Source organism: Temnothorax curvispinosus, unplaced genomic scaffold (genome assembly GCF_003070985.1).
Source record: "Temnothorax curvispinosus isolate PA1 unplaced genomic scaffold, ASM307098v1 QBEX01006494.1, whole genome shotgun sequence".
Taxonomy (NCBI): Eukaryota; Metazoa; Arthropoda; class Insecta; order Hymenoptera; family Formicidae; genus Temnothorax; species Temnothorax curvispinosus.
Genome location: NW_020216274.1, coordinates 1 through 12,123, shown reverse-complemented (window position 1 = coordinate 12,123; position 12,123 = coordinate 1). Strand labels below are relative to the sequence as shown.

At 38.2% G+C, this 12,123-nt stretch overlaps 3 protein-coding genes across 7 annotated transcripts; 2 read left to right on the top strand and 1 right to left on the bottom strand.

Annotated features, from left to right (window-relative positions):
- The first annotated feature begins 682 nt into the window (after positions 1-682).
- LOC112455904 (U1 small nuclear ribonucleoprotein C-like) lies at positions 683-1,688 on the top strand. The gene has a single exon (XM_025018124.1). The coding sequence runs from the start codon at positions 857-859 to the stop codon at positions 1,382-1,384; it is 528 nt and encodes a 175-aa protein (XP_024873892.1). The 5' UTR covers positions 683-856; the 3' UTR covers positions 1,385-1,688.
- Positions 1,689-2,030: 342 nt separating this feature from the next.
- LOC112455903 lies at positions 2,031-6,932 on the bottom strand. 5 transcript variants are annotated; one of them, XM_025018121.1, is made up of 4 exons: positions 6,730-6,932; positions 5,936-6,166; positions 3,232-5,810; positions 2,031-3,123 (listed from the first exon to the last, which is right to left on the bottom strand). In XM_025018121.1, exons 1-4 carry the CDS (start codon positions 6,770-6,772, stop codon positions 2,386-2,388), a joined length of 3,591 nt encoding a protein of 1,196 aa, XP_024873889.1. In that variant the 5' UTR covers positions 6,773-6,932; the 3' UTR covers positions 2,031-2,385. The 5 variants fall into 5 exon arrangements, with proteins under 5 accessions (XP_024873889.1, XP_024873888.1, XP_024873891.1 ...); XM_025018120.1 differs by having other exon boundaries at positions 2,031-4,343; positions 4,419-5,810; XM_025018123.1 differs by having other exon boundaries at positions 2,031-5,810; positions 5,936-6,179.
- A 2,588-nt stretch (positions 6,933-9,520) lies between these two features.
- Positions 9,521-11,239, top strand: LOC112455905 (CCR4-NOT transcription complex subunit 6-like). Its single transcript, XM_025018125.1, has 4 exons — positions 9,521-9,646; positions 10,466-10,784; positions 10,887-11,068; positions 11,166-11,239. Exons 2-4 carry the CDS (start codon positions 10,477-10,479, stop codon positions 11,222-11,224), a joined length of 549 nt encoding a protein of 182 aa, XP_024873893.1. The 5' UTR covers positions 9,521-9,646; positions 10,466-10,476; the 3' UTR covers positions 11,225-11,239.
- Positions 11,240-12,123: the final 884 nt, after the last annotated feature.

The window sequence follows — 12,123 nt, the reverse complement described above, 5'->3', positions numbered from 1 at the left end:
ATATCTCCAAAATTGGCAAAGTTACTCTTTTTGTTTATTGCAAAAATTTAAAAACTTTGAACAGTGCAACTGCAAACAAAAAGAAAAGCACTACAAACAACTACAAACAATTTTGAAGAAGATGGCGCAAGCGGATTTCAATTATCTCAAAGTGGGGTGCGAGTAATTTTTTAAATGTTTATAATTTTTAATGTATTAAACTACAAACGAAATTTTTGTTACTACAAACAACTACAAACCAAATGCTAACGTTTTCCGCAAAAAAATTAATTTTTCGAAAGTCGGGTGCAAGGTTCACATAGGTAGGACCAATTTTTTCAAAGGTGCCGCCATAGCCTCCATGTTCTTACTGCGATGCCTCACCTCGCGAGCCGCAGTAATGAAAGTAGGGAGTGACGACAAAGGCTGCGTTCGGGGAGCGCACTATTAGCGCTATTTGCTTATTCTATCCTTGTTCTACACTTGATGAGCGATAAAGATAGAATGATGCAATAGCGCTAATAGCGCGCTCCCCGAACGCAGCCATATCTAGACGTCACATGAACACGAAAACGCTTTGACATTTGACAGCTTACTGCCGCGTATATTGGAACAGATTTACAGTGCTGCCAGTACTGCGAGTGAATAGCGAAACGCAGCCTACAACGCCAAACCGAACGACGTGCGACGTGAACGTGAGTAACTTACAGCGCGTGAGCGTCCAAACCGAACGCACCCCATATATTGCACATAACCTAGAAGTTTCTAGTGTTGGCTAGTCTTTCTCTCTCTCTCAGCAATTGCAATTTAAATCGAGAAAAATTCGGAAGGTTGCATTGATTTAGCAGCTCAGCGTAATTTATCGATAGGCGCATCGATGCCGAAATACTATTGCGACTACTGTGACACTTATTTAACACATGACTCGCCGAGCGTACGGAAGACCCATTGCCAGGGTCGTAAGCACAAGGATAATGTAAAGTATTTCTACCAGAAATGGATGGAGGAACAGGCCCAGCATTTGATCGACGCGACGACGGCCGCTTTCAAGGCCGGTAAGATTGCCTCCAACCCTTTTGCGGCCAACAAGGGCGCGGCGATACCACCGCCGCCGAACCTCGGCTCCAACCTTGGCTCAAGATCCGGAGTACCGCCACAGGGACCTCCGGGAATGATGCCACCGCCGGGTATGCATCCAGCTGGTCCGATGGGGCCAGGAGGTCCGATGATGATGGGACCGCATGGACCGATGCCACCTCCTATGATGGGTATGAGACCACCTATGATGGGACCGATGGGACCGATGGGTCCTATGATGGGCCCTATAGGTCCTATGGGACACATGAGACCACCGATGAATGGACCGCCGCCTCCAATGGTCGGCCCACCGCCAATGAAGAAATAACAATCAGACTAAGGACATTTATCTCTTGTGTGTCATGTTGGATTCGATTGAAACCAAACCGAACTTTGGTTGTGAACGTGATTACTAGAGTGATATATTACACATACACTAAATTGCATACATTATTTAAGAATTCTGTACAAACCGTAACACTAACTACAATTTGGAACTTTCTATAACATTTGTTGTTTATAACATTGATTTGTATCTAAATGATTCATGAATTTTTTTTCAAATGTAACTAACAATTTTCATATAGTATACATCTTTATATCACTCATTTAGCGCAATAAATTATAACAATAATAATTTAAAAAGTGGAAGCACCAAGTAAAATATGCAATTTGAACAGTCTGAAATTTTAAATTTTAAAATTTTATATTGCCAAGATAGCTATATAAATACAATAGTAAAATGTTTAATGATAAGCGTGTTAAAACATTAGAACATTAGAATTTTCAAAACAAGATAAAATCATTAATTAATTATTATTAATGTTAATTATATAAGATGTGACAGAAATGCTACAAAATAAATATTTTAAGGTATACTTTTCATTGTTTCATTGCTAATGAATATAATAAAGTAAGCATAAATTGGCAGAATTCTTTAATAATTTGTCCAAAAATATAGCATTACAAAAAAAATAATTGACTTATTTTATTGTAGCGTGTAACATAAAACAAATAATATTTCAAAATGTTGTTTTACAATCATCGAGAATGATTCACATAGCAAGGAGTATAATATATATGGTTAAATTTTGTGTGTACTTGTAAAATATTTTACAAGTTTTGCCATAATATATATTCTGTCCTCTATCAAATATATTATACATTTGTCAGGTTGTTTGATATCGTTCAACACAAACATTTTTCCATATGCAATTTAAATGTACAGAATGTCTTCCCAAACCATTTCGTACATTATACGGATGCATGTCAGACGGTGATATCATTGTATTACTGAACGAGCGTGTAATTAATTTTTAGAAACTACTTTTACAAATTTTTGCAATATACATTTACCTCTTTTTGATATTTCTCCTCTATCAAAACCAATTTAGACAACGTCTTGATATGCTTGGGCCTAATTGTCTGATTCCTAATCCGTCTTTGCATTTCGTCTGCTGCATTCATCATATGTGGTACTTTAAAAGCACGAGCCTTTCTTATAAGACCTACCGCTGTAGCTATACTATTCTCTATTTTGATATTTAATTTTTTTAATCTCTTTTTGTGTGTTTTCGTCAAACGTGGTATGTGTACCATGTTATTCACATTTATGTTCCGTTTATTTTCAAATAGATTAGGTTCGATGTTTACTTCGCTTGTTGATAATTGACTTTCGTTTCTTTCATAATCTTTAAGCGACACGGGCTCGATATTTAATGGCATAATAATCTTAGAATCCTGCGTAGAAGAATATATTGTTATCTCATCGCAACTGCGATCCGTTGTTTTGCTCGTCTCAAGCGCAATATTGTTCATATTTTGTCCCTCAACTAATATTTCATTATTCTGTTGATTAATTGCGGAATAATTTTCGAAGTTGATGTTCTGTGGAACGCAAGATGCCGTGGATGAAGAATATACATTGTACACAACGTTTCCTTGGTCACGTACCGTTATCTCCTGCTGCATCTGCTGTGAATTTTTCTCATCATTCTTCTTCTTTTCCTCAAACTCGATGCGACGTAACATGTTCCGTACGTTCTCCGATGTGTGAGGTACAAATAGCTGATTGTAAAGCAAAATAAGTCTGAGATAAGTGGAAGTGTCAAGTCTTTCGCCCATCAGATGTCGATCCGATTCGAATTTCCTCATAAAAAGTTGAAACATACGTACTAAACGATTTGGTTCAGATTCCGTATTGGCAATCATCAGAAGCCTGGTTTGCAATCGCCACAACTTTTTTCGCGACTGATTATATATTTTCGTATTCTTTTCGTGTTGTACTAACTTAATTTTCTCATTGTTTATACAACTATAAATCCATCGCGGATCATTCATTCCTCCTATATGTTCAGCATAACATGTGAAACGCATTTTCTCGAGTTGCGGCATTCTTGAATTCAGGAAGTTGAACATCTTTATAGGATTTATAGGTGGAGTAGTCACGTCTATCCCATAATCTTTCTCATCATCTCGGAGGTTAAGCCAATACCTCAACAAATCATACAACTCCTCTATATATTCTTTCATTCCTAGTAAGTGTAATTGTAGATTCCGACGATTGGTAAAGCCTATCTTCACTTCAAACTCTATTGGTTTCTCAAGCAATGTGTTAAGAAAAACCGGAGCAACCTTGCGGTTTATTAAACTCTTTAACATAGGTTTTCTGCTACAAAAATACATACTAAGATTTTTCAAAATCATCCGCGCGTCCTGGTGATTTTTGTTGCGAAAATGACCATAGGAATATATAATGTCAATAAATTTTACGTTATTTACTTTGGTTTGTCTGAGCTTCGTTCTTATGGGCCAAATATTAATTACTGCGGGAGAAGAATTTTCTTCCATTTGTGAAATGTCCTCAGCTTCTTTTGGTAGAATATAAAAATTAATACGTGATGATAACGTGTCTATATTGGCAGAAGGTTCCACGTCTTCGGTCCTTGCATGTTGTATATTAGTAGAATTTGGTGGAATCAATGTTTTACTTCCTGTCGCGCCAGACGGCAAGAAATCAGTTTCGGGATTAGATCCAGAGGAACTTGGCGCGCATGAGCCATATGTGGGCCCATCTGTATAATTTGTGACGACAGCTGGAGTAGGAAAGTTCTCAGACCATCGATATTCCCTGCATGTGGACGATTCATGACCGCGCTTGGCACAATTACAGCAATACAACAATCTCGATGGCTTCATCACGTTACCCAGGTCCTGCGGTGCACTATTCATGTCGATCGTCTGATGGTATCGTCGCCAAAGATCAGGACATTGCTCTTGTTCATGTCCTACCGAATTACACATAGTACAGTATAGAACGCGACAATATTCACACGTGTTACGAAATGTGTTCTGCTGCTTACCACATGTCATGCACATCTTCTGCGGGCATCGAAACTCCATGTGGCCCTTCATACCGCACATGTGGCAACACGATATTCTACGTGGTGATAAACAATCATAGCGCTGGTGGCCTTCCTGATGGCAATTAGTGCATTTGACGTTCCAAAATCTACGTCTGCTAGAGGGACACGGCATTAAGTCTTCATCGAGGATCGCCCACATTCGTGGATCTTTTGACATCCCTTGCTGTAACTTTCCAACGTCAAAATTCTCTTGGCCATGACTCGAGTTGTAGTAATGTCTCATCTCCTCCGATATTGACTCGTTACACATTGCGTTCTTTTTTTTTCCACCATTGTTATCTTGCGGCATAACGTCTTCGTTATTCTGCTGTATCGTGCACTGTCGCTTTTGTTTAGGATGGTTGTCAACCTCGTTATTGCATTGTCTCTTCCCGTCTATTGCTGGATTACATGACTCCAGTCCCGAGTCACGCAATCCATAGTTTGTATTGTCTTGATCTGTATGCCTAACATTGTATACATTACTTTTGTCAATATTTTGTTGCATCCTTATTTGTGATTTTTTTCCTGATATTACAGACATTTCTTGTTGAAGATTAGTATTATTTTCGTTATTTCTTTTCAACTTATTCTGAGGTGATTTTTTTTTGCAGTTTTGATTTTTATCCTCAATTGATTTACTTCCTTGATTTGCCACGGTACTTTTGGACAACTGCTTAATTTCACTTACACTTTTAGCGCCTCTCTGAATTGCTGTACAATTCAAAACAATATCTTCTGTAACTTCTTGCACACAAGTTGATGTTTGGATACTTTTATCGGGATTTATTGTATCGGTATTCTTACTTTTGAAAGATGTATTCTGACGACTACTTAATATTTCTATGACTTCTAATTCATGATTTGAAGTACTTCTTGAATTTGTTTTTGTTGAAGCAATGTTCTTCCATTTTTTCAAAATCAAATCTATCCCTGAACTTGTATTGGTTTCTTCATCAGAATCTTGCAAATCTATGAGCGGCGGTTCTGGTTTTGGTGGAATAGGTACTTCACATATGGATTCTTCAGAGTCGGAATTGTCTTCATCTTTATCGGTTTGTTTGGCTGAAAGCCTCTGTTTCTTCACACATTTCGAAACAACATTGTACTTTGAATATGCTGTATCATTATGGTCTTTCTCAAAGCTTTCTTGATGTTCATTTTTCATATATTTGGAAGATTTATAATTTTTAGAAGAATTTTCTTCGTTTTCCTTTCCTTGTGTAACTAGAAGATCTTCTGGACTTCCATTGTCACATCCATGTGCCGAAGGATTCATCTCTCTACCAGCCAATGTATTGATTTGAGTAAATTCTGTCCGATCTGTAGAGGGCATCGTCTGAGAATCTGCTGAATATCGTATATACATATTATTGCAAATTAATTGTTCTGCAATTCAATGGAATTCTTTTTTAAAGTATTCTAATCATAACATTCTATTAATATTTTCGACTTCTTAGTTTTACTAGCTTTACCTCCAGTGGTTTTAGATGCCAAAGGTTGCTCTTCAGATTCGTGTTGCAGCATGTCTGATTTAACATTCGTCTCAGTGGTCATGCTATCAAGTTGAATCATCCTTGGAGCATCTGTGGTTCTTGAATCACCTTTAATGTCCGAATCAGTTTGAATCGAGAAATCATAGTAGATTCCTTCATACAATCGAGCCTGCAACTCGCTATCATCAAAGTTGTCGGTTTTGTAAAAATCTATAACATACAACTGTCATAATTCATACTCACGTCGTTATCATAAAAATCATAATATATTTTTGGTAATTAAGTGAGATAATTGCTGGTTTCAAAGAATGGTAATTATGAAGAAGAGGGGTTTTCTAACCAATTTGGCTACTTTGTATTTATAGACTTTCCAATATGCCAATTTTATTTTCTGCTTTAAAAAAAGTATAATAACTCTATTTCTATTATCTTTTTTAACCATTTAATTCAATATCTTGTGGCATATTCAGTACAACAGAACTGCAACTTTCCATATTTTCCAAAGAAAGTAATAATTTATGTTTTTTGTTAAAGAAGAGAATAGTTGAAACTCTTCTAGTTTATAAATACAAAGTATAATAAATGACAGACATCTCCTAACCACGCAAGTATCAACTTTAGTACTTAATAACTTTTTTCTTAATTGAGAGCGACAATTTTAACTTATAGATTCATGTTTTACGCACCAAAATACACAAAATTGTGAAGTTTTAGCCAAATTGGTGAGGAAGCCTCTCTCCTTCATAATTAAAAAAGAATCGTTGATTATTCACCTTCGAACAAATTGTTCTTCCTCTCAGTGATGCCGTCTGACATGACTCCTGAATATTTCTTAGATAAATCGGAAGTAATTGAAAAAATTTTGATTGTAACCGACTAATACTATTGAAATATAACAATGAATTTTATGGCAAGCATAAACGGTACTCGACATTTCTGCGGGAACTACCATACACGTGCTACTAGATCCATTAAAACCCGATTTTCTTTTTTTTTCGTGATTGAGTGGCACCAAGGCGATTATTCTCCTCAAATTCGGCTGTGATTGGTCAATTTTCCACGACCCACGACCCGCATTATGATTATTCTACATAGAAGTCGTAGTCGTGAGTTGTAAGAAATTGACCAATCACAGATTGAATATTCTCCTCAACTTCGAATGTGATTGGTCAATTTCTTACAACTCACGATTACGACTTCTATGTAGAATAACCTTTAGGGCCCGACACACACAACTTTCGTAGAACGTAATGCTAGGGCTGCGTTCCTTTTGATGCTTTCAGCGCTGTAAGCATTATTCTATCTCCGTTGCACATTGAATATCAAATAGAGATGGAGCGACGCTTTCAGCGCTGAAAGCGTCAAAAGGAACGCAGCCTAAGTATTATGCTGGGTCTACAATGCGAGTCGTAAAGTCGTGAGTCGCAAGAATTGACCAATCACAGTCGATTATTCTCCTCAAATTCGACTGTGATTATGCCCGGTCTACAATGGATGTCGGAAGTCGGAGTCGTAAGAAATTGACCAATCACAGTTCATTATTCTTCGACCGCAAGGAGAATAATAGATTGTGATTGGTTAATTTCTTACGACTCCGACTTCCGACATCCATTGTAGACCGGGCCTTAGTCAATTCTTGCGACTCACGACTTTGCGACTCGCATTGTAGACCCAGCATTTAGCGTTTTCGATTTACTCGACCCGACTCGGGTCGCAACAAAATGGACGTGGAATACCTACATACATACGTATGTATTCCACGTCAATAATGCTAAAATCCTGTATACATGATGCGACCCGAGTCGGTTTGAATCGCAAATCGAAAACGCCATTAATCATAATCGTAAAGGCCATTGCACGTAACAAAGTTTTAGTCATAATCGTAAGGTTGTAAGAAAATAGACCAATCACAGTCAATTATTCTTTTCGCGCTTGAAGAATAATCAAGTGTGATTGGTCTATTTTCTTACGGCCTTACGATTAAAACTAAAACTTTGTTACGTGCAATGGCCTTAATGCCGTAAGAAAATAAACTAATCACACTCGATTATTCTACGAACTCAAGGAGAGTAAATGACTGTGATTGGTCTATTTTCTTACGGCCTTACGATTATGACTAAGGCCGGTATTCATAGTTATTTAAGACCGTCGTAAGGGGATCCTAAAGCGAAGCCTGAATTTCCTCGGTAATGTCAACATTTCTAATCCTGTTTTCTATGTCATATATCTATATCTGTCTTTGTCTAACGAGAGGCATCTGTCCTTGTTTCGATTGCTGCGCCATCTCTCGCTACACGCAATACTGCTGGTCCGGTGTCATCACGTACATTGGCCTGGTTTACACCGATCTCTTGATACGCGTATCAAATAGTATATTTAAACTGATCAGCCAATAATCAAACTAATTTACTAGTTATTTACTATTTAATACGCGTATCAAGAGATCGATGTAAACTAGGCCATTGGGTGCGTTCAGCCGATACTCCGCTAGCCTAGCAATCGTGAGCAGTCGCTCGTTTTCGCTCGTTTCCTCTCTTTTGACCCAATGGATTAAAAGGAGAGAAAACGAGCGAAAACGAGCGACTGCTCACGATTGCTAGGCTAGCGGAGTATTGGCTGAACGCACCCATTACGTTCACGTAATCGTACTTTTCGCTTAACTTTTTTGTTTGGAGTCTCAGCCTAATTCTACAAACGGCATGATATTCCTTGATGTCTACTGAATGGACCTGCACCCTCATTTTGTAACATCAAGTTGTAGAATTTTTATACGAAGCAAATATTGTTAAAGTGGATTTTTGTTTATTATCTTATTTACTTATTTTGTTACAAAATTGGTGGTCGTCCACAGAGTAGAGCACATACTTTAATTCTGTGCAAGATTTTTTCAAATCCATAAAGCCAATAAAAAATAAAGCGAAAAGTACGATTGTCGGTATTACAGACGGCTTTAGGAGATCCCCTTAAGTTCAATCTTGATGTCATGAACCAATCACTAAGAGCCGTATTAGCGTCTTAATAACTTAATGCTTTAAGTTTTTCTATGTGCCCGGGCCTTAATGCTAGGTCTACAATGCGAGTCGTAAAGTCGTGAGTCGTAAGAATTGACCAATTACAATCGAATTTGAGAAGAATAATTGACTGCGATTGGTCAATTTTTACGACTCTCATTGTAGACCTAGCACCCTAGCAGAGCCGATACACATTTTTCTTCGCACGTCGAGAAAGCTGACAGGTTAGGTTATGTTGTAACGCCAGACAAGCGTCGTAATTGTAAAGAGTTCAAGCTGAATCAACTCATACGATGAGCTTACGATAGCGATTACGACGAGCGTTACGACCGCTTACGATGAACATTACGATAGATGTAGCCTTAGCTTAAAACTTTGTTATGTGCAATGGCCTTAATTTTCACGTTTCCGCTCTAGGGGAAAAGTTACGCGTTCGCTGCCCAGATAATATTCCCTATCGACGTGCGCTTGTGGCAATTGCGTGTCCTGCGCTCTCGGTGCGACGTCGCGTCGGCTGCTTCGGGAAGTTTCGGCCAATCAGGAAGCTCCGTTTGGCGCACGATCGGTGCAGTTGATAAATGGAGGATTCGTGTTTGTCAAGGTAGTTTTGTTTACGCGAAAATTTTCACTCGGTAACAACTTTCCGCGCGTCTCGTTTGTGCTGAAGGGGTAGATGAAGGTACGTAACGATCGTCGCGCACGCGGGACGCCGTTCTCGGTGGTCGGCGCTGCGTCCCGTACGTGGAAATCAGACGAACGCGTCAGCCCGTCTCCGCGAGCGTATGGGCCTTCTCGGGCAGGACCAGTGGTTGACGCTGAAAAAACTCGCCACCACCTGGTGAAATTCATGTTCACGCGCGGCCCGACCACTTTTGAGCGATCCGGCGTTGTGTTTCGCGTCGAGATTGGCGAGTTTCTCTCGTATTCCGCCCGCATAGCCTGCAAAAACCTCATTTCGCTGTCATAGGTTATGGACTTTTACCTGGTGTGTCTCTAGTATGAAATCAGATGAAATCCGTCGTCTCGCGATTAACATTGTTCGTCTGCGTTAACTTTGCAAGTTTAAGAGACTTCTTCGTGCTCAACACCTGGTAGAGTCACAAGCATCTGCATTTTCTGTTTTCTTTCCTGTAGACTGGGATGTAAAATTGTTCTACCTACTTGACTGACTGACTTATCACCAGTATTAATCATGTCAATTCTGTTATGTGTGTCTCTCAAATACATCTTTTCCTTTCCAATTTCTCAAAAGCAATATAGTCTACATGTACCTGATAAATAGTATCAAGTAATATAAGAATCATTGTCTGTGTTAACTATTCAAATTTTAATAGTTAATAAGCTGATTCTTATAACTATATAAAATGATTTCCTTTACCTTTTTACTATGTAAGGAATTGTATCTGAGAGATATATGCTATAATGTTATTTAAACTACAAAAGATCACAAATACATGATGTTCTTATTTAAAAAAAAATCTTTTATTTTCTTTTGTAGAATATTATAACATGTCCCGCAATCACAAGGACAAATATGAGAACTCCAACCCGCGTCGTATGTATACACTCATGTGTCCTGAGGACTATCAATCGGGGAAGAAATCTCATTGGTCGGAGTTGGAGATAACAGGCAGTATAAGGAACTTGAGCCCCAACTTGTGGCAGATGACTCATCTAACAGCTTTGTATCTGAACGATAATAGCCTGCAGAGAGTGCCGTCTGAGATTGGCCGTCTTGTCAACCTGCGTATTCTGGATCTCAGTAGCAACAAGCTGCGCAGTCTGCCTGCTGAACTGGGGGAGCTCATCTACCTCAGGTATGCCAGAACAGACACAAGGAAACAAAGAAACGTTCACTTTTATAACAAACTCGGTAGTTCTTTTTTTTTAATGTGAAATCTGTTATCGTATTGTTCCAGGGAGTTGTTATTGAACCAAAACTATCTTCGCGTGTTACCGTACGAACTAGGAAAGTTGTTCCAGTTACAAGTGCTCGGACTTCAAGGAAATCCGCTCAGCAAGGATGTGATGACGTTGTACGGGAATGGAGAGCCTGCGGGGACAAACAAGCTGCTGACGTATATGTTGGACAACTTACAAGGTAAGTGGAGATATTTTATTTGTTGAGCGAGTTATCGAAAACATTAAGGTTTCTTTTCTCAAAATTTATTTGCATATTTTCTGTCATTTTGTTAAAGGGTACGCGATATGCATCTGCTTGGCAATAATGATTATAAATATTAATATTAAATATTAACTGAGAAAGCAAAGTGTCCAAATAATTAGAGATTGAGAATTTCGAAGAAAAATTTCTTTATGAACAGAATTGAACCTATTTTGTTTATCGTTCATAAGTTCGGATAAGACGACTAAATAATTTTTTAGACCAGCGTAAGTTGGTGCATGTATAATGACATAGTGTTCCAAGAAATCAATATCGAATGGTCTTTTCTATTTATATTTGCAATGTTTTTTTTCTATTTGCGCTGAAATCGCGTATAGTCGTCGGTATAAAGAGCGACTGTTTTATCTACGTGACATTCGTTATATTCTGTCACAGTTTGACGTCGTTTGTGATAGATGACGCCACCCATCTCGTTTAGATGCTCAAGAGAAACTAAAGGCCGTTGCACACAAAAAATCTTAAGCAATAAGTCTTGGGCCCAGTTTCACAAGTGTTGGTTAACTTTTAACCTTAGATTAACTCACTCTTCGTCTCCTTTTAACGTCTCCCTTAGTTAATTTAAGGTTAAAAGTTAACCGACACTTGTGAAACTGGGGCATAAGCAGTAAGCAAATCAGCCAATCACAATCAAGAACTTAAGACATAACGTAGGCGGTAGCGAATCCAAACTGTTGATTTCCTTACTGCTTATGTCTTACTGTTTAAGTTTTTTGTGTGCCATGGCCTTAACAGCGTTTTCTACTGGGAAAACTAGTGCAACACTGGTGTACATTGAGTACAATTTTATTGTTCTAATGTGAAAATCAGTTCACTTATTTTCAGTGTTTAATGTTCTACTGACAACAATTTGTCAAATTATACTCACAATCAGTAGAACAACACTGAAAATATGTAAACTGATTTTCACATATGAATAATAAAATTACACTCAGTGTGCACCAATATTGCACTAGTTTTCCCAGTAGAAAACG